General features: G+C 39.9%; 1 protein-coding gene across 1 annotated transcript in view; it reads right to left on the bottom strand.

Moving 5' to 3' along the window:
• Sap30 (SIN3-associated polypeptide 30) overlaps positions 1 to 23,052 on the bottom strand; it is a 45,779-nt gene that overhangs the window by 13,739 nt on the left and 8,988 nt on the right. Inside the window, exon 2 of the mRNA XM_067142733.2 lies at positions 17,232 to 17,450. Within this exon, the coding sequence (XP_066998834.1) occupies positions 17,232 to 17,450 (219 nt within the window). The remainder of the gene's footprint in view (positions 1 to 17,231; positions 17,451 to 23,052) is intronic.

The following is a 23,052-nucleotide window of genomic DNA, read 5'->3' as shown; positions in this document are numbered from 1 at the left end:
GAAATATCCGATGACGGTAATTGCGTCCGCTCTCGATGTCGTGAAAATTCAAGATGAAGATTATTTAATAATAATGTTTTTTCTATTTTTTTTAAAAACAATACTGCAGACCGTCCACTGTCCGTTTTACTCGAATACATGACCATTCCGAGGAGTATATGGCCCTCTGAGACATCATAGCAGGTGACTATTCCTTGCTTGTTTTAGATTACAAGGCCCATACCTTCGGTCGGCGCCATTTTGTAATCTGTCGTGGACGTGCGAACGGGCACAAGCTTAATTCTATAACCTATCATTCCTGTAAAATACAGATTGATTTAATATCAGTTCATTTATCTTGTTTTTCACAAGCTGAGCATATCAAGCAAGAAGAGAGTCGTGATAACATTTTAGTCGCTCAATATAGAAACGTCTTTGGGCGCTGTAATTTTTATCCATTGGTTTATTTAATTGACATGTATAATCTAAAACTTAGGCTGTTTGGACAACATTTTAAACACCAACATCAGTTATTTGCAGTAATGTATTTTCACTGCAGTGTACAATTATGTTATTTAATATCGTTATTAATGAGCATAGTTAACTTAAAAGACTGACACCACGCTAACTGACAAGCATTGGTTTTGTAGATATACATTTGTATTTTTCTAAATTCAAGTTTTTTCATGATGTACATGCTTACTTTGTTATACATTTTTACAACAGGCTTTACGCTGCACTGACACATAAGTTTTATGACGATGGGGTAGGAAAGGGCTAGGAGTGTGAAGGAAGCGGCTGTGGCGTTAAGGTACAGCCCCGGCATTTTCTGGTGTGAAAATGGGAAACCACATACCATCTTCAGAGCTGCCGGCAGTCGGGTTCAAACGCCCTTTCTCCCGAAAGCAAATTCAGAGCTGTACGCCTCTAACCAAACAGGCAACTCTGTTTTACTATGGTATAAGGTTTGTTTACGAATGTAAGCTCTTCAATAAATAACTGTCCCATACCAAGATAAATTGGTATAATTAGAGCATTTTGGTTCTTAAACCCCTTGATTTATTAATTTGATATGGATCACCAAAAACTTGGTTTAGGTTTGGAGAATACTTTGATGATCAGCACATGCACTGTTTCTTTCATACTCCAATATGTAATGGAAGAATATTATTAAATAAACATAGATCAAATTTAAAGTTTTACAATTAGAATAGACATTGAAAAGTGATTGAAAAGTTCAAACAAATTCAATTTATATTAAAACTATTCTCAAAACAATGAACTGTAGTCTTTTTTGATATATCACCAGCATTTCTTCCTAGTTTTGCTGTCCTTTGGCACAATGATAAGTTTTGTGTTTGGAGTGGTATGCCATGTATTTGTTCATATCAGAACTATACATCATTTATAACTTTTCTGCTTCACTGTCTTCACAGGATTCATTTTGTATCTATGTATGTATGTATGGTATTCAGCCCTAAGGCTGGTTGGATCCTCAACAGCTCCATCATCAGCTGTCAGCTGGCCAGGCATTTTTTTTGGTTCCGGTTTCACTCATACAATTACTTTTAATTGAGGAGCTATCGAATGGTGAGATGGTGATCCCTTTCTAGAGAGTCAGGAATAACAGCTGAGAGGATTCATCACACTGACCATGAATCACCTTGTAATCTGCAGGCCTTCAGACTGAGCAGCAGTCAGTTGGTAGGCAGAAGGCCCATTGAGGCTGTTGTTTGGTTTGGGGGCATTTGTAAGATTATAATTATATATTTCACTTTTGTGATGCTTAGCCAAATTGTTGATGGTCCATTCATTTCTGAATTTTCTGTTTTCCCGTGTTTTACCCCCCCCCTTTTTTTTTTACCAGGGTCCCTCCAAAAACTGAGAATTGAGGTTTCACTGTATTGTGCGTCCAATTGGCTCAACAGAGCATTATTAATAAATATCGATCAATATATCCGAAGTATAAGAGCAACGATATTAAATTATTTTGAAAGCTCTGCTTTGCTTTCTTCTAGTGATAAAAGTGACTCTCCGCTGCACTATGCGAGCTTCCAATTGCGAACGTGAATGATTTTGCTGCTTTGCTAATTGCTCTGCTCCACTAGGTTTCCAGCCTAAGGAATCACGGATGAAGGAGAGGCGGCAAGAAACTGAAGGCATGCAAAGCAAACATGATTCATTTAATTTGCATGAGAAAATAAAGAAGTAACAGGCTAACTTCAAAACTCAACCTTACTAGTGACTACTGAATGCAGTAAATAGACAATTCCAGTGAAAAGAAAGTTTTTTTTTTTGCTAGTTGTTTCACGTCGCACCGACAGAGATAGGTCTTATTCTTGAACCAAAGACTTTTTAATCTGAGACATCAATATACATAACACAAAATGAGCCTCCAGTTCATCCTTTGTCACAGGAAACCAGTTCTCCTAATCATAAGTTTTCTTTTTTGTAGGGTTACTTTCAATATTGCGAAAACATTTTGCTGCATTAGCATTAGTTGCTTTCTTTACAAGTTCCCAGAATTCGTCAATCAGAAACTTGCCTAGCACTTCAGCCTTCCCTGGATTCTCGCCTAATCTTGCTGCCACCGAGTTCTGTTCTCCATCTATAATACACCGCATATTATTTGGTACAATGTCTGTGTCCCCTTCCAGTCTTCTAGGTTATGCACACGTTCACCAGCGTCCCGGTCTTCATTTTCTTCAATAATGTCATCTAATTCTTCGGAACTACTAATGCTAACGTCACTGGAAGGTAATTCAGTATCACTTTCATCGGAAAAATAGTCACTGACATCGCTTTCCTCCAAAAAAGGCAATATTCGAGCTTCATCTGACTGCCATGACGTTGACTATCTTCACTAAAGATTTACGCGGCAATTTACCCGATCATATTTAGACTCTCTGGCAGCGAAATACGTAGCTGAAGGGCAAAGATAGCTGAAATACGATTCCTAACATCTTGTACACATATTGGGATTGCAAAGAATTATTGATATGTATCCATGAAAACCTCAAGAAAAGCAATAAAGAGAGTGGACGGAAATTTCCGTCATTGCATTTATGGGAACCCGTGGACAATGACTGAATTATCCGTCCTTGCAAGGCAATGGGTTAACTTCATTTAGCAGTACTAGTTTCGGTGTTTCTTTAGCGCTATCGTCAGCTGCAAGAAAGTTGTGAAAAACTGGCAATTAATATAAAATATACATCAATATTTTTGTACAGCTAACTCCCATAGACCTTATATTAAAATAAATATTTTGATAAAATACAAAGTTATTGTCTCATATTTCTACAAGTTCACAAATTTGTAGGTCAAATGTCACAAAAACAATCTGAAGAAAAATATGGTCTGTGTGCATTCAAAGTTTTTTATCTTGGGGTACTGAGTTCGATCTTTCTTCTTGTTTACTTGGTATTGCTTAAATTATTCCTTTGAACACTGTGTGTCAGGTCAAATAGCACTGGTCTTCAAGGTCAAATATACCGAGTTAAAACCATATACATTCAAATTTGTTGCTGTTAAAACAATAAATTGTTCAGTTCAAACTTATATCTATATATATAAAATAAGAGTTTTGTCTGTACATTGCTCAGAATTTGAAATGAATGGTATTTCTGTATCGATCATGTCCACAGTAACAAGAAAATGCAGTTTATACTTTTCCGTAATTTCTGTCTGTCTGTATGTATGTATGTATGTATGTATGTACATGCATCATGAGAAAACTGCTGAAGAGAATTTTATAAAAATCGGTATGTAAAGTCGGGGGGTGAGCCGCTGCAATCTAGGTTATAAATCATGTTATTCACGCTGAGTGAAATGGTAGTTTAGGTAAGGCCTAAAATTAAATTCACAAATATTTATATTATTAGTGGTCATATCGTTAAATACTACACAACTAAAGTTATAGAGAATTAAATTTCTACGTCTTATGCATTTTTACCGTACCGGCTATGACAAGGATATTCATGAATTTGATTTTTGTTGCTAAGTCCATATCAACGCCGAGCCCCGACAAAATGGGTAAACAGACTTTAATGAAAATCGGTATGTAGAGTCGGGGAATAAGAAACTATAGTTTAAGCTATAAACAATGTTATTCACCCTGGGTGAAATGGTAGTTTAGGGGAAGGCACGTAAAATTTAATTTTTAAATACCTATGTTCTTGGTCCTATGGAAAAGTACTACATAACAAAAGGTATAGAGAATACAATTTCCGATCATTTATGTTTCATTCACTTTTACCGTACCGACTATGATAAGAGTGGTATTTCAGAACCGGAAGACAATAGTGTGAAGGCCTATAATATCGAAAGCGCGTAACATTGATGAACAATAACTTTTCACTGACCGTTGTTTGTTGTAATGTTCTTTGCCTCTTATGCTGACATTCAACTCCGATAGATGGGATTACTGCTGCTTACCGAGTATAATAGCCTGCCTGAATATTGGCGGGGAATAACAGGGGGGTTAGATAACTTTCTTCTCTAGCAGACCATTCCTCTGGTTCCTACGTTTTCTGATACTGCTGGGACGTAACACACGGGTTCATCATAGTATGCCAGCTATTCGATACCTACTTTGACGCGCTGTTTTGAATGAGCAGTGTCAAAGGCTCAGTTAGGAGTAGTAGTATGAACTGGTCTAGAATTACAATTTAGGCCTATTCCAAATTATAGTACCACAATTCACTAAATAACTCAAAATTCAACCCTGAAAAAAAGCTGTTTCTTAAGAAAAGCTTTTTCCTCTTCACTTTTATTAAATCTACATTAATTTTATTCCAAATTAGCAGCGAAGATGTGGTTTCTTCCCTGGCTTGGAGGAAAAATTGCTTCCACATCAGGTAGTTCTTTCCCCCGCCAGTGTAGTGAATTGAGATTTTCCGACTCATCGGGTACTCCCAGGAAACAGATAAGTAAACGGGCATAGTTTTTGCCCTGGGACTATCCATTATTCGAACCCCCCAGCAGAAAAAAGGACGAAGATTGTTCGCAGATCACGGATGTCTGCGTCTTGGTCATTCCAGCTCTGTAGCTTTGGACTGTTAGTTCGGCAGCATTGTACTGTTCGTTTAAAGTGAGAAAATGTGTGGTTTTTCATTAGATCGAGGCTTTCATATGAAAGCATTGCTCTTAATCGCACCATTCCTACTGACGTCATTGTAACGACCCATGCTCATTTCAGTCAGGAAAACCAGTAAGAGTCTTTCTGAGAATCTATAAAGGCAGGCGGAGAGTGAGTGCCATTATAATGAAAACTCCCCAACCTGATTGTGACTGACTGTAGGCAAGCTGGCCTACCATTACAATGAAAATTCCCTAACCCAGTCTTCATATGAAAAGATGTTGGTGACTTCCCCGTCCTGTTTCTAGGGCAAGGTTAAGAGCAATGCAACTTAATACAATCTTGCTCACAGCGTTTACACAACCTAGAATTCTGTATAAAATTTAGAATTCCGTAGCGAAGCACGGGTACATCAGCTAGTTACATTAATAAAACTAAATTATACCAAAATCTCATTGTGCTTGTTTTTAATTTTATGTATTAAAATGTGCCATTCTCTAAAAATTTTGATTCCTGTAACAGAATGTTGACTATGCTTGGCTGTGCTGTTGCGTGTAACCTGATAACGTGGACACGTACAAATTTGTCCCGAAGACGTTAACATGGACTATGTTTCTCAGTTCAATATCCAGTGGAAGGGAGTTACATGTACCATTTTTACCGCACAACAATCTTCCTGCCATTCGTAAACCTCTGGCAAATTGGTACCGGAAATCGAACTCAGGCTGCCGAGAACGGCAGCTAATTGTGCTAACTATTACGGTGGCAGACATTCTTAACTACAAAACGCAGACACATATACATGAATGATGCGTGCGTGCAATGCGCGAGTCGGACACGAAACTATTCACCTATTTGTGCGACGCCAACATGCAATATCAGAGCTGCAGTAAGGCTTGTCCCTGCTTCGAAGCGGAACTGTCGTTCTTCTCTGATGAATTACGTGGGGTGGGGTGGGGGCTCCTCGTATACACAATTTATTTTTTTCATTTTCTTAGTTTTGAAAAGCCAAGGGGGGAGGGGGGGAGTCTAATACACAAATAAATACGGTATTACACTTCATTACTGGACTGTTTATGAGAGGCCTCAATTTCAAAAGTTTGTCCTTTGCATTCAATTATATTGTCCAAGCAGTTGATATATTTTATGATCTGTACGGAATGATCATGACACATGGTGAAGATATCAGTAGCACTTTACCACATTCTCTTCTTACCAGGCATTTTATTATATCCACTGAGGAGTAAAGTTCCAATTAACATTGTATGTTTTTGGATCGTGCAAATGAGGAATGCAAATCTAGTTGCCTTAGAGCACAAAAGCTGCAAAATGTTCTTGTGAACGAAGCACTTAAGTATCTTGGCAACCGACATATTCCACAGTGAAAAATCTGTATCAGGAAAACTAAGGATTTTGTCTGGAGATCATCTGGGGACCATGCTGAGGGGACTCTAGGAATTTTTTAAGGCCTTTTACTTGGGATGAGCCAACGGCCGTAGCCGTGTTGAAACACCAGATCCCGTGAGATCTCCGAAGTTAAGCAACATTGGGCATGGCCAGGAGTTGGATGGGTTGCCACGCGCTGTTGGCGAGGGGTAAGGGAATTGAGGAGCAGAAAGGAACTGGCCACCCTACCGCACGTAAACTCCGGCTCAGGAACACCTCTGCGGAGGTTCGGACCTGCCTTCGGGCAAAATAACCCTTACCTTGGGATGATATCCTCTTCATAGGGAAGACTGCACTGTATCAAGTTCGTGGCTGAAAACTACTTCAGTTAGTGCGTGCAACTGTTATCATGTACGATGCGACAGTATTAAGTGTAATGTACCTCCCCAAAAAACCTTCTGGACTGGTATCTGTACCACTAGAAACTCTTGTCAATGAACCTTGTGAAAGAACTTTATCGTGTCACATTTAATATGAAATATCTTGCCATTCTTGTTCGAATTTATCATATCTAGTCGCGCTATGAAGTGCTATGCTCTGGCGACTAGGCTTTGAACTTTTGAGTCTGCCTGAAGGATTCTGTGCGTATGCGTGCGGCAAGAAGGTAAGTGACGCTGCTTGGTGTGGGACGCGAGCAGTTGAAGTGTAATCGCCATGAGAAATAGTCGTGCGTATTGCAGCGGCGGTATGCTTGATGTCGGTAGCTTCGATCCTGGTTAAAACCAGGACCCTGTGGGCGTTTGGTGCCCTCGATTAATCTACAATTGGTGCACGAGCAGTTAAACTGCATTTTTCTTCTACTGTTAGCCTGGTTGGGTAAGGTAATGTAGCTCTCAGTGTCTCTTCGCTGTTCATGGATCGAAAACTGTAAGTTACATTCTAATTTACTTGTGGGAATTTTACCTTCAAACTAAGAACTGTGAAAAATTCCAAGAAATGATTTAGGTCAATTACTCCAAAAGTGATCTCTACCCGGGATAATAATAATAATAATAATAATCTCCGACTTGTGTAATGACTGCATGTTCGTTACATTCATCGAAGTGTTTTTAAAGGAAATCAGCGGTGTGGACTGATTATCAAAATTAATTTTTAAGTTCATGATTTTAGCTGGTAAATTTTTCAACAACTTCATGTAAGTGGTGAGCCAGCGCAAACTTCTGTTTGATTTTGGGTAATCTTCTACATTTCCTTTTTGGGTTGGGTTTTCGGGTTAATCTTTTGTTTTCTGTTCTACTTTTTCTGACTCATGTAATTTGTATTTCCTTTTGGGGCTATTTTGGTGTCTGTTTTTGTCCTTGCGGGCATGCCTTTGTTGTCATTGCCTTAGCATTGTTGAACTAACGGGGATTTTAATCGATCCGTGGCAGCTTAATTGTACCTTCAGTAACGTGGATGCGTTTGATTTTCGTGTGCTCTAAGAGTAATGTTATTCTAAATTTTATTTGCCATTTCGCACCCTCAGAACAAGACTGTCGTAACTACCAAAAGTTGAATTTTGAGATACGAACACATTAAAAACTGATATTTTGTCCTCTATCGAACAGTAAAACTGTCGTAACTGTAAGTTATACCATTTCATTCAAAACACGTAAACAACAGTTTTTAGGTTTTGTGAATCTGTAGAGGTACATACTGATAAACTGCCGTAACTCTATTACGACAGTTTTCCTGTGGAACATTTTGCGGAGGAACATACTGACAAACAGTCTTAACTCTATTACGACAGTTTTCCTGCAAAATATGTATACTGTTCAATGTAGTAACTTAAGTTACAAGAGTTGCTGTTGCATTTTCATTGTCTTCATTGTCGGTACGCTTCGTATACAGCAGCTCTTTCATTTCACTGGAGTAGGTATTCATTTGCGCGCCAGTAAGTTGTGTGTGGGGCACATTGTTATTGTCTGTATAGTGTTGACAGTGTTATGCTTTCTATAGGAAGTGTTGTACCAATGCATTGGCATGTTGTGATTGTGTAGCAAGTAAAATTCCACAAAGAGATATAGGTGCAATGATGTCCTGTAGAGATTGCAACCGTGTATTCCCAAGCAGGGGATCGTTACTGTGTCATATTTCTTCTGGCGAATGTTGTATTAGAGTAACTGAAAGTGCAGAAGAAGTGAATGTTTCAAACCCGCATCTGATGCATGTTGACACCGATAACTTGCCCTCTCAGAAAACATATAGACCTGATGCCGTGCCCACCAGAGGCCAATGATATTATGGTAAGTATTTATAATTTTACATTAAATATTTCTGTGAAAATGACTACGGGAAAAATAATTGTTAGAAATAATAATCTAATGACAATTCGATCGTTATGAATTAATTTGATTATTCTAAACACTATAAAATAAAAATGGTATGAGAATAGGCATTAGTACCGTAGAATAACAAAGCTAGCATCACTTTTCTCCTTTCTCAGTAAATTAATGCATAATAATTCCAGTACAGTACTGTATAAATATCCCTTTTAGGTTCCAGATGCCTACCACAATTATTTCAGCGAAAATATTGCTGAGAGAGAGGGTGGTTATGTTTCAAACTCCGTTGAAGATCAACATGGAAAAGAGTCAGTGATTCGATCATCACAGGATATTGAAGATGTTACCAATGATTCCTTCGTTGATCCCAACTGGATGCCTGATAAAGGACCCAACGAATTACACCATACCAGTGATGAGCAATTCGAGGACGAAGAAAGGTGAGTAAATAAATACTTCGGAAGGAAACATTTGACAGAATTTCAAGATTATTCAGATGCAGGTTCTCAATTAACCTTTCATTATTATTTATTTTCAGCTTCAGAATTTGGGCCAAATGAACTACAAAATACCAAAGATTTGAGCTCTGAAGGGGGAAATAGAGGTAAGGAAATAAATACTGTATTTATCGTGGTAACATTGAAGATTGAGTTTTATTCAAATGCAGATTTTGATTATATTTCCATTCACCTTTCATTTTTATCTGATTTCATTTCCAGAGAACGGAACTCGGAAGAGGATACGACCTTCAAAAGCATGGCTGGCCAATATTCGCAAGGCAAAAAGAAATAAGGGCGAGGAATATGAAACGATGGGTGGTAAGATAGTCCCTGGAAGAAAAGTGAAAGCACCGTGTAATAAGAAATGTAGACTCGAATGTTCCAAAAAAAATAACGATGAGAGACTGATAATTCACAACAGATTCTGGGGACTGGGTGATATAACTCTACAGCGTACATTACTTGTAAAGAGCTTAAAATCTATTGAATCCACTCACAAAAGTACTCAGAAACGCGCAAATAATTTTGGATATTATTTGTCGGTACAAGACAAGGAAACCAGGGTATGCAAGACATTTTTCTTGAATACCTTCGCTGTTAGTGAAGGATATGTTTATACTGCATGGAAAAAAAAAAAAGATGATCTAGGTTTGGTATGCCCAGATAATCGTGGTAAGCACAACAATCACAAGAAAACAAGTAGCGAGATCCTGGAAGATATTCGCAGTCACATACAGTCTTTTCCGATGATAGAAAGCCACTATTTACGTGCCCAAACACGTAGACTATATTTAGAGAGTAGCCTTTCAATATCCGAAATGTACAGACTGTACAAACAAAAATGCAAAGAAGAAAAGAAGCCTTTTGCGAAGGAACATACATACTCACGTGTGTTCAACAATGAGTTTAACCTGGGATTTTTCACGCCTAAGAAAGATCAATGTATAATATGTGAAGCATATCGGAATTCTTTTGGTGCATCAAAGGAGGAGTTAGAAGAAAGTTATCAGAATCACAAAGGGAAAGAGTTAGCAAGAGAAATGAAAAAAGCTGATTTAGAAAAGGCACTTGGAGGTAACGACATTAAAGTATGCGATTTTGATCTGCAGTCTGTCCTTCAGACTCCGTGTGGTGATCTATCAGTGTTTTATTATAAACGACGGCTAAATGTGTACAATTTCACAATTTTTGATAATGCAACCAAAAAAGGTTATTGCTACCTCTGGAATGAAGCATCTGGTAAGAAAGGAGCAACAGAAATTGCATCCTGTCTCTACGAATATCTGAAGTCCATTGAGTCTAAAGACTTAATATTTTACAGTGATAATTGCCCTGCACAGAACAAGAATAAGTTCCTGGCAACAATGTATCTGTATGAAGTGGATACAATTCCAAACCTACAATCCATAACTCACAAATATTTAATTGTAGGACATACGCAAAATGCTGGTGATTCTATGCATTCCTGCATCGAGAAGCAAAAGAAAAGAGCTTTAAAGAGTGGTCCAGTGTATGTGCCTGCGCAGTGGACTGGAATCATACAATGTGCCAAGAAAACAGGGACACCATATCAGGTCCGAGAGATGAATTACAATGAATTCCATGACTTCAAGAAATTAACTGAAGAAATGGGTAGCAACTACACGGTGAATGATAAAGGGGAATCAGTAAAGTGGAATGATATTAGAGTGTTGAAAGTTGAAAAAGGCCAGAAGTATACTTTATGCTATAAGACAGACTGAGTGTGAGGAGTTCAGTTACATTAATATTAGGTGCCGTCAAAAGGGAAGGAGGTCAACTCGAACACCCACAATTACTCCTGATTACACACGCCCACCGTGTATCTCGGCTGAAAAGAAGAAAGACCTAATGTCATTGTGTGATGGAAATATAATACCTAGAGTGTATCATGCGTTTTACCAATCACTGCCAGTTTCACAGAAAGGAGGTAATAGGCCTATTTCCAGTGATGAAAGTGATTCGGTTGAAAATGATTAGTGTGCACTCTGGTGAAGAATGTAGGCTAGTTAATATTTATAAAGACACTAACTTAGTAGGTTTTTATTCGAATTAATTATCAGTAACTGTGCATTTATTTTTATAGACCACACCAGTAACTTTGTAATGTATTCCTTGTTCTAAGTTACATTTTGATACAAAACTGAATTTTTATAATGGGTACTATTTATTCTTTTTATTTTAAGCATTTATAGCCCATTTAATATTAGGACATCTGAATTGTAAAAGTATTCACTTTAATAACACTTATTTAAATCCTCATGATGTCGCAACTCACTTCTGTGCATTTCCTACTGTATTGTAGGACTGATGTTACTTTTTTATTTCAATAATATACCAACACAAACTGTCGTAACTATAGTTTTTTTTGTCTATTTTATGCCTATTTGTGTACATTGAAGGTAAACCATTTACATTTCTGGGTGCCAGATTGATACACAAGTGTGTGTAAAAAAATTCTAGTGTCTATCTTAAAACACTGAATTTTGAAGTGCATTTGAAATCTTATCGCAATTTACTCAAAACAGTGATTTGGTAGTTACGACAGTCTTGTTCTGAGGGTGCGATTTATTTTACCTGCTTTGGTAATTTTTGAAATGTGGATTTGCGTGTTTTGGTGGGATAATATTCTATCTCTTGCGTAGGCTCGCCGTGATGTAAAAGAGGTTCCTTTGTGATGAATTTTTCTGCAACCTAGGCCTAATAGTTTTCTAGATTTTAGCCGGGCTGAGTGGCTCAGACGGTTAAGGCGCTGGCTTTCTGACCCCAACTTGGCAGGTTCGATCCTGGCTCAGTCCGGTGGTATTTGAAGGTGCTCAAATACGACAGCCTCGTGTCGGTAGATTTACTGGCACGTAAAAGAACTCCTGCGGGACTAAATTCCGGCACCTCGGCGTCTCCGAAGACCGTAAAAGTAGTTAGTGGGACGTAAAACAAATAACATTATTATTATTCTAGATTTTAAGTTTAAGCAATTTTAAGGTAGGCAACCCGTCGTGTAGCTAAGCTTTAACCCTCCTTGATTCATTAATTTCCTTATCGAGGTCAGCACTTTACTATTTTTTTCTTTAAAAGTCAATTCTATTTGACTTATATTTTATTGTTCCTGTAAGTTAATGTCAATTTAAATAACTGTTCATTTTTATTTAACTAAGTTAATTGGTTTTCCACCTGTTTGAGCATTCCAAAACAAAAGATTTTTTTCATAGTTTACTAGAGTTATCCAGAGAGTTTTAATAACATTTAAGCAATTACAATTTCAACCTGAATTTTAATTTTCTCTTAACTTATTGAAACATTTTTCTTAAGCAAATTAAAATCATTTGTACTTACAAATCATGGGTTTTCATTTCACTAAATCAATGGAGCACTGTCACTGTTTCTTATTCAATTTATGACCACGACCTTTTTCTGCTTCCCTTACCTTCTAAGGTAAGTGTGCTTTTTCCTCTTGTTTGGTGGATTCTTGTGTGTTGTTTTTGCTTGATCTTTTTGCCCTCTCTATGGTGTTTGCTTGAACTCCCTCTTTGGGGCGGACATGCTACCAACCTTCTCACCTTGAGGCCTCACTCTCAGGGGTGTGAGGTTATAAACCCATCGTCCGAAGGTTGTTTTGGGGACCTTGAGGATGGTGTCGGTTTGAACGAATGTCTACTAAACCCTCTTCATCATACTCTGAAGTCTGGATCAGAATGTTCAGGCACATCTGGTGGCTCAGTTCATGCCCCTTACATTTTGTCTTTTTCCAGTATAGCCTATGCAATACCTGAGCAAGTGTGGGGCCTCTGGAGAGGGAAGCAAATTACTGGGTCACTATGCATGAATTTCTGAATATACTGTAGCTCTTAAAATACATAAGTCTGTACAGGTTATACTTGTACATGTATGAAACCTAAAATTTGTAATTATCCACTTTGTAATATAAAAAGTAAATAACTGATAATGAAATGCTACTGTAAAGGACATACAATTTTAATTCAACCACTTTTTTGGTATGGTCTAGCAACGCTGGTATAAAGATGCCTCCCTTCAAAGGGAAAGTTGTTCATAAATTTGCATTCAGCTGTAGGACTTCAGCAGTTGAAATCCAGCAGTCAGAACAGAACAAGAACTGATCTCCAGAGATTTCAGTGCAGTAACCAAGTGGCGTTTTGAATGGCGCAGCAATAGCTCTCAAGAATGTCGATCTCTAATGCAGAGCACCCTCCAAAAAGGATTTGATCTACCACAACAATCTTGGGTTGCACTAAACAGAGTGAACAAGTCCTCGATGTTGCAGCTCTTTACTACGTAAATGGGTCATACAAACTTCCCTACATGTGACTGTGGTAATGCAAATTAGACAACCCAAAATTGTTACAGATTGTCTGTAAAGAATGTTCAGGATCTACACAGGAATTCTTGAGAGCTTCTGAACAGGCTATAGAGTGGCTGAACAAATTACCCAATGACTAACCAGTGCTTTCTTTGCTGACTGTCAATGGATGACATATCTGTGTATCTAAATATCTGTTAATGTTAATCTGTAGATATGTTATGCCATAAGATAGATAAATTTACACAACCACACCCTGCTTTCCAACACATTCCCACAATGCCTTTCTCTGTACTTCGAGTGCCTTAAACCATAGGATTTTGGGTGAAACTGAATAGTTGTAGTTCCTTAATCACGGTAGCAACACAATGTATTTTTAACGTGATTACCTTTATTGCAGGGCCTTGGTGCAGACTGCTGTATATTTTCAATTAAACTGTTTTGAAATGTTCTGACAGAATTAAGAGCAACATCAAAAGAGAATTTTATTATAGACTGTCAGACTAAGACATGAACAGAAATGGGAGGGAAAGTAGTAGTGGAAAATATGTCATAATTGACCTGGATGCTCTAACACTACTCTGCACAGTTTAAGGGTAGCTGTCAGAAGTTGCTTCCTTTATTAGATCCATTCATCTCTGCTGTGACCTTGGAGGACGGTGATACAGAGTGATTCAGCCGCCCCTTCCAATGTAGTTTTACGCAACCCACAATATTCATTCTGTTCTGAAAACATCTGCCCTGCCAGTATGCTCAGACAACACAACCAGATATCTAGGTATTTGCCACCTCACCACGATAGGATGCCATAATGTTATAGTTGTATTAAAAATTGGAAGACACGAGTGTGCCTTGTAGGTCATTAGAAACTGACACTCCGGCAAAACACTAAATTGATATTGTGACCACAGTAAACCCAATACTTGCTATAAGCTGCCCAGTGTGTCATACAAAACTGTAGTGTAGTTCGTAAAGGCGTGGCGGAAAAGGCTTGCATGTCAGGTGGGCGATTCGAGTCTGGGGCGAAGATTACAAATTTGAAATATTTGTTCAATATGTACCACATGCAATGTAAGTTCAATACCTGCTTTCATGCAAATTGTATGTGAATGAATGTGTTTGTGGCCCTAAGAAGGGCAGATAAGCTAACAGGTCTGACACATACAGACCGGAAATAATAGGAAGAACTGCCCTGCCAATGTTTTATCGCAGCAAATGCTCAATGTGATGACCGTTTTGGCCTATGCACATTTGGGTCTGGTGTCTAATAGAGAGTCTTGCGTGCTGAAGCATTCCAGGAGTAATTACTCGGCAGGTGCCCGTGACTAGTTGCTGGAGCTGGTCTGGGTTTTCCGGCACCCAAGTGTAAACAACGTTCTTCAAAAGTCCCCACAAGAAGTCGAACAGCATTAAATCCAGTGATCTGGTGCGCCAAGAAACAGGGCCTCCTCGTCTTAACCATTTTCCTGGCAGTTCCTCGATTGGATGGTTACGAACAGGCAAAATCGAATGTGGTGGAGCTCCATCCTGTTGCAACCATATTGTCAAATGATAGCGCAAGGGCACATTCTCCAGCAGCAGTGGGAGCTCCTGACGCAGAAAGTGCAGGTAGCATGGGCCCGTCCAATGGCGTTCAAAGAAATAAGGTCAAATCAGGCAATCCCCAGGATTCCACACGAAACATTCACTCCCCATCGCACTTAATGGGCCGCCTGTCGCACACAGTGAGGATTGTCCTGACTGCAAAAGTGCATGTTGTGGCGACTGAAGTTTCCATTACTGTGGAAGCGTGATTCATGCGAGAACAAGATACGCGATATGAATGCTGCATCACTGTCCAGCGTGCCAAATAGTCACCGACAGAACTCCATTCGAGCTTTGAAATCCCGCCCATGGAGCTCTGGGTGTAGCTCAAGATGGTATGGGTGAAATTTTTGTTCATGCAGTATTCGCCAGACGGAAGGCTAGCGTTCACCATCGTGCAATCGCCCTTGTACTGATGTGTGGATTATTACAAGCTGTCTCAAAAACAGCCTCTTCTGTTTCACCCAATGTAACGAGCCTATTGGGGACGGGTGGCTGGTTGGATATCACGCCTGTTGTCCTTAGGCGTCTCAACACGGCAGAATGTCTTAACAGCCGGGTGTTGCCTGTCAGGATATTGTTCTTGGTACAGACGTAGTGCCTTGCACAAGTTTTGCCTTGCTTCCCCATAGATGAGGAGCATGTCAACGTGAAAAACGTGCCGAATGACAGCAGAGATTACAGTATATTGGTACCATACAGTACGCCTGCATGGGAATAGGACCTCTATAAACATGTGCACGTTAGTTAGGCTGCAGCAAACTATATTGGAAGGGGCTGCTGAATCACTGTATATTGTGAGAATTTTCGTATGTAACCACGCCACCCAGCACACCTTCATGCGTGTATTTATCATGTTATTCAACGGACAAATGTTATGAATAAAACCAACCATCTAGCCGTTTCTTTGTTTCCATGAAAAGTGTTCTACCCTAGGGCAGGTCTTCACATGGCAGCTCCCCATGCAATTCTGACACCTGCTATCCTCTTCGTTTTCCCATAATTGGCATCTATCCTATCAACAATCTGGTATCTTCTGCATCCTTTTCTTGCATTCACCATTCCTTCCATAGCATCCTCACTAAACAATCTCTTCCCATTCAATGTTTCAGCAAATTGTGTTTCCTCTTCCTAATTACCTTCAATATTTATTTCTTCCCCACTCTTTTCAGCACCACCTCAATTCTCGCTTTTCTCTACCCATTTTATCCCCTCCATCCTCCAAATCCACATTTCAAAAGCTTACAGTCTTTTTTTCCTCTTTCCTCAGTTGTTTCAGCTCCATATGATGCCACGCTCCGTAAAGCACTTCACCATTTTCTTCCTCAGAATCCTGTACAGGCACCCACAGGTGTAAAGACAGCACACCAGATACAGTGAGGCAGCTAAAATTCATATTCATAGTCTTTGCATATCAGCACTATATCAATGAACATTAGTTTAACTATTTAAGCAATCTCAAGGCTTTGTCTGAGGAGATGGCTGCAATCTAGCATAGCCTTCAATTGAAATTTGCTTATTCTTCAGCACAGTAAATATAACGACAGGCTATTTTGCTGGACGATTTATCTGCTTTAGAGTGACAGCTGTACAAGTTTTGCAAGTCTACTTATTTCAGCAATCCAAGCCTAAAAAAAAAAAAAACCACAGCTGTGAGTTTGCATCCGGGAGATAGTGGGTTCGAACCCCACTGTCGGCAGCCATGAAGATGGTTTTCCGTGGTTTCCCATTTTTTACACCAAGCAAATGCTGGGGCTGTACCTTAAGGCCATGGCCGCTTCCTTCCCACTCCCAGGCCTTTCCTATTCCATCGACACCAGATGACCTATCTGTGTCGGTGCGACTTAAAGCAAAGAGCGAAGAAGGCACAATTACTATAGAATAAAATACTGCTCCTTAAATTTGCTTACAATATATTTTCCTATAACATACCATTCTACATACATATTTTTTAAAATAGCACTCAATCTGTCTCTTAGAACAATGTTTCCCCAATCAAAATTATTAAAAAATGCCAAAAATGTCTTTAACCAGAGGTAAATACTTACATCTGCTAGTTGGGCTTTGTTCGTTCCTGGCCGAACAGGAACTTTATAATGGCGTTTATACCTCCTCAAGGTATTCACTTGCAACTGAAACAAATCCACTTCAGGTACATCTGTATCTGTCTCATTCGAATCATCTTCAGAGTCCTTTCTCCGACGCTGTTTCGTCCTTGCTGACTGAATCACCCCTTTGTGGTAATCACATATGTATATGTGACGAGCCTATTAGAAAGAAAGAAGATCAATGAAACTTACTGGGGCAGTATTAATCTTTGCTTGAGTAGTCATTTATAAAAATCATCAATCTCCTATGATCTGCATTTAAGGCAGTTTCCTGTTGATAGAGAATTTGTCACCTGGGCACCTAATCTTGACCATCTCCCTTGGATAAATTATTCCAATCCCTAATTCCTCTTCCTATACTCAACACCCAGCAATTAAATATACAGTACACATATACACAGTAAAGTACACTACACTATTCTCGATTCACCGCAATCGGATCAACCGCGATATAAAAACACTAAAAATGCACGAGTGTTTGAAGTTGTGGTAATACAGAATTACAAAGGGGCCAGGATAATATTGCCGAGTTGTAATAGTACCTTGAAGTTATTTGTAGCTGGTGTGTCACCGGCCACGAGCACCTGCTCTACTCCACACCATCCCACTCTCGTCTTGATGATTCAACAGAAATGAAATGTCGTATGGCTTTTAGTGCCGGGATATCCCAGGACGGGTTCGGCTCGCCAGGTGCAGGTCTTTCTATTTGACACCCGTAGGTGACCTGCGCGTCGTGATGAGGATGAAATGATGAAGACGACACATACACCCAGTCCCCGTGCCATTGGAATTAACCAATTAAGGTTAAAATCCCCATCCCGGCCGGGAATCGAACCCGGGACCCTCTGAACCGAAGGCCAGTACGCTGACCGTTCAGCCAACGAGTCTGACATTAAGATTTAATATTGTACAAAATATAGAACAAGGTTCTACCGTTAAACAGGTGTGTTCAATTTGTTCTGGGTGATTTTCGACAAAAGAGTAGTGTTACAAAAATGTTGCAAAGTTTGGGCTGGGAAAAATTGAAAGAAGAAGAGCTGCTCGACTAAGTGGTATGTAAACTATAAATATATATTTATTTGTATTGAAAAGGTGGACACAATTTTAATCTTGAAAGAGTTTACTTATTGTATCTTCAATACGGAACAAAATGAGATTAGTTACTTGTAAGTGGTATGTTCTGAGCTGTCAGCAGAGAGATGGAGTGGAATGACATTAGTAGACGAATAAGTGTGAGTGGTGTTTATAAAAGTAGGAAAGATCACAATATGAAGATAAAGTTGGAATTCAAGAGGACAAACTGGGGCAAATATTCATTTATAGGAAGGGGAGTTAGGGATTGGAATAACCTACCAAGGGAGATTTTCAATAAATTTCCAATTTCTTTGAAATCATTTAAGAAAAGGCTAGGAAAACAACAGATAGGGAATCTGCCACCTGGGCAACTGCCCTAAATGCAGATCAGTATTAATTGATTGAGAACTTATATCCTTTGTTTGTTCATCCGATGCAAACTTGTGGTATGGCAAACCAAAAAACTGAACAAATCTATGTTTGAGGAGCTGGACCAATGCATGCTGCAATTGTTTTGGGCTGCATTCACAAAATACAACTCTGAGTAGAGTTGGAGTAGTGTATCGGGGAGTAATTAGTAAGGTTAACTCTGAGTAACTGTATTTCGTGAACGCTTGGAGCGAATACAGAGTAACAGAATATGGCTAATCAATTAAGGTTATTTGTTTTACCATAACTTCATTTGCGAGGAGTTTACTGTCATATTTCCAAGCGAGTCTTCATAGCAGTGTGCTATATGCCTTAAAACAGTATCCATTATTCGTTATCTTGTAGGAACTATCTGATTACATTGATGATGGATACCAATACATCAGCTCTGCAATGATGCACGATAAGCCATTTAGCACAACTACCTATGTAGATTATGTTGTTAACAACTACGATGAAACAGAATTTAAACAACATTTCCGATTGACGGGATCAGTATTCGAACTTCTAATCAGTCATTGGTCCTAAACTTTCTGAATCCAAAATCGTGGAGCGAGGAAGACCACTGCAAGACCCACGCAAGCAACTTCTGGTTGCAATTTGGCTCTTAGCACCTGATTCGTACAGATCAGTTTCTTGAGTTATAAATGCACTGTACGGTATTTCTGATCATATAATTAAATTCTCACCCAGAAGGTCGTCTAAAATAAAAAAGTTACATATTATATATTTACCAAGTAAAACTTAGAAGGTTGAGGTTAAAAAAATCAGCTGATCATTCATAACATGGGTATTCTTATAAAAATTAAATCAAGTTATTTTTGCCAATTATGAAAGTTGGTACTTATTTTTCCTGTTTTAAACGAAAATATCTCCTTTATTCAGTACATAATGCCCTTCGTCAACAACTAGAAAATAATTTGAATACATTGCCATGTCAACATTCTCGCATTCTAATCTTTTTCACCGCCACCAATGAATGCATTACTTCACATGTGAAGTTAAGTCTACCCACCTATTTACGCGGAGTAAAAAGAGTATACTCTTTTCTGAACACCTTGTAGAGTTTGTGAACGGATAGAGTGAACTCTGATTTGGAGAGTAGTATTCTGTGAACGTAACCTTGATGATGATGCTTGTTGTTTAAAGGGGCATAACATCTAAGGTCAACGGCCCCTAATGGTACGAAAAGGACGTCATGAGATAATTAAAATATAAAAATGTATCCACGGACTAGAGTTTATCTAATTCGCAATGCCGAAAGTATAGAAAATAGAGGTGATAATGGAATAAAGCATTGCCTGGAAATACAGATATATATATCCAGTATATAAAATTCATGCCAGAAATTAAAATAAATTAAAATACGCAAACACGAACTAAAATAGAGTCAAAGAGATAAAAGCACTGTCAACACAAATACACTAAGAAAAAAGTACATTATTAAACGTGATGAAGACCACTGTCCCTCATAAAACAGATGACTAGGTCTACTGACTGCTCTTCATCGCGCAGGATGAGGGAGATTGTACTCTGGAGTTTTAGGCTACGGTGCAAACCGACCAGGTCCACTCACTCCGTAAGGATGTGTACCACAGTAAGATGATTGCCGCAAGTACACACCGGAGGGGGGTTCTCCTTTTAATAGATGGGAGTGCGTCAGGATACCGTGGCTGATCTGAAGACTACATAATACCACTGCTTCCTTCTGAGAAGCCTGAAGGGAAGACCTACATGCCTTCATTGTACCTTTTATCACTCAGCTTATTTGGAAGAGGAGTGGCCTACCACTCCATCTCCCAATGGGACAAAACCAGACGTCTCAGCTTGTAAGGCAACGGGGGCAGTGTTAATGCCTCCTCGGCAGCCTTATCTGCTAACTTGTTTCCCTCTACACCTATGTGGCTTGGGAGCCACACAAACGAGATTCTGGTGTCTGCCTCTGAACACCCGGCCAGCAGGTCCCTGATCCGCTGCACCAGAGGGAGACGAGGGAAACAGGTATCAAGACTGTATCGAGCTCAAGGAGTCGGTACACAGAAGAAAGCATGGGCGCTCATTGGACAGTGTGCACCGCAGAGCTTCACAGATGACGTAGAGCTCCACTGTGTACAAACTACAAGTTTCCGGGAGAGCAATAAGAAACCTATCACTGTCGACAACGAACGCACAGCCCACTTTCGAGTGTTCACGAGTCACCCGTGTATATGATGACAACGTGGATACCGGCCAATAACGGACAGGAAGAGCTTCCGATAAATCGAAGGGTCAGCGTTTTCCTTCGGGCCAGTGTCCAGATCCAGGATTTCAGGTAGTCATACAACCCACGGAGGTACCCCACTTGGGTATCTGACAGGGCAAGGAACCGAAGGTACATGAAACAATCTGTGTCTGCTATCCAAGCGTATTCCAACCGGCCACGTTGCTAGAGGACAAGCAGTGTATAGCCAATGGTTTCTATTGTTGAATACGCAAGGATAGCTTGGGTGAAGTGGCATCTGTCACAAATTTGCAGTATATGATAGATAGAAGCATTTGTTGACGTGTCTGGTGTAAAGGCGGCACACCAGACTCAGCGAACAGCTAGCAATGGGGCTTGTACAAAAAGCTCCCGTCACCAACCTAACCTCGCTGTGGTGGATACTGTTCAGCTTCGCAAGGACGCTTGGACTTGCTGAGCCATATGTTGCACTGCTGTAGTCTAGCCGGGATAAAATATGCGCCCTATAGAATTGTAGGAGCACCGTGGGGTCAGCACCCCAATTAGTGCTGCTAAGAAACTTCCAAGATAGTGAACTTCTTAGTGCATTGCACTTTTAACTGCCACACGCGTGGCTCCCACAATTTGCTATCGAAAAGGAGCCGAAGAAATCGGTGTCAACAACGGGAAGAACGACATTTTCTAAATAAAGCTCAGGTTGTGGGTGTAGAGTACAGAGTCGACAAAATTGGAAAACAGAGGACTTAGTGGTGGAAAACCGAAAGACATGTTCTAAGGCCCACTGTTCCACTCTCATAACAGCTTGTTGTAATTGTCGCTCTGCAACTGCCGTATTACGCGAGCTATAGTGGAGAGCAAAATCATCCACATATAGCGACTGTGTTAGGGTACTTTCACACCACATGCAGAAAGCTGGGCAGTAAGCATGGTGACCTTGCTGCTTGGTGAGGGTCGTGTGCAGCAAGCAGCACAAGTGTTCACACCACTACGCTGGGCAGTGTGCTGCTGATCATTTGTCTGCCGCGTTCGCTTTGCATAAGATGGCATTATCAAAGTTATCGAGAAGAATGTATTTAATGGAAGTGCCGGCCCCGTGGTGTAGGGGTAGCATGCCTGCCTCTTACCCGGAGGCCCCGGGTTCGATTTCCGGCCAGGCCAGGGATTTTTACTTGGACCTGAGGGCTGGTTCGAGGTCCACTCAGCCTACGTGATTAGAATTGAGGAGCTTTCTGACGGTGAGATAGCGGCCCTGGTCTAGAAAGCCAAGAATAACGGCCGAGAGGAACCGTCGTGCTGACCAGACGACACCTCGTGATCTGCAGGCCTTCGGGCTGAGCAGCGGTCGCTTGGTACGCTAAGGCCCTTCAAGGGCTGTAGTGCCATGGGGTTTTGTATTTAATGGAAAGTATTGCAATAAAGATGGATCATCCTATGATTTGGACTCTTACATGGGTACATGAATTTAGTCAGTCTAAGAGGCACTCGTGGCGAGTTCAATCGTCTACCGTGATGTTCGAAAGTACAAAAAATTTTAATTCCTACGAATGACTTTTTTTTTTGCTAGGGGCTTTACGTCGCACCGACACAGATAGGTCTTATGGCGACGATAGGATAGGAAAGGCCTAGGAGTTGGAAGGAAGCGGCCGTGGCCTTAATTAAGGTACAGCCCCAGCATTTGCCTGGTGTGAAAATGGGAAACCACGGAAAACCATCTTCAGGGCTGCTGATAGCGGGATTCGAACCTACTATCTTCCGGATGCAAGCTCACAGCCGTGCGCCTCTACGCGCACGGCCAACTCGCCCGGTCCTACGAATGACTGAAGAGACATTTGATTCCCTAATGGGAAAGCTGGAGACATCTTTACAGAGAAGAAACTAATTTCAGGAGGCCAATATCACCAGAAAAACGACTTCTTATTCTGAGGAGAGTAATAAAATCATATTGCAAACTTTTAAATGGAAAAGGTAGTAAAAATCTGCTGGAAATAATTATTACTTCATATTTTATCAATTGAAAAGTTTCACAGATATTTTACT

This window comes from Anabrus simplex, chromosome 3 (assembly GCF_040414725.1).
Source record: "Anabrus simplex isolate iqAnaSimp1 chromosome 3, ASM4041472v1, whole genome shotgun sequence".
In the NCBI taxonomy this organism is placed as follows: Eukaryota; Metazoa; Arthropoda; class Insecta; order Orthoptera; family Tettigoniidae; genus Anabrus; species Anabrus simplex.
This window is presented reverse-complemented; position numbering and strand designations above follow the sequence as displayed.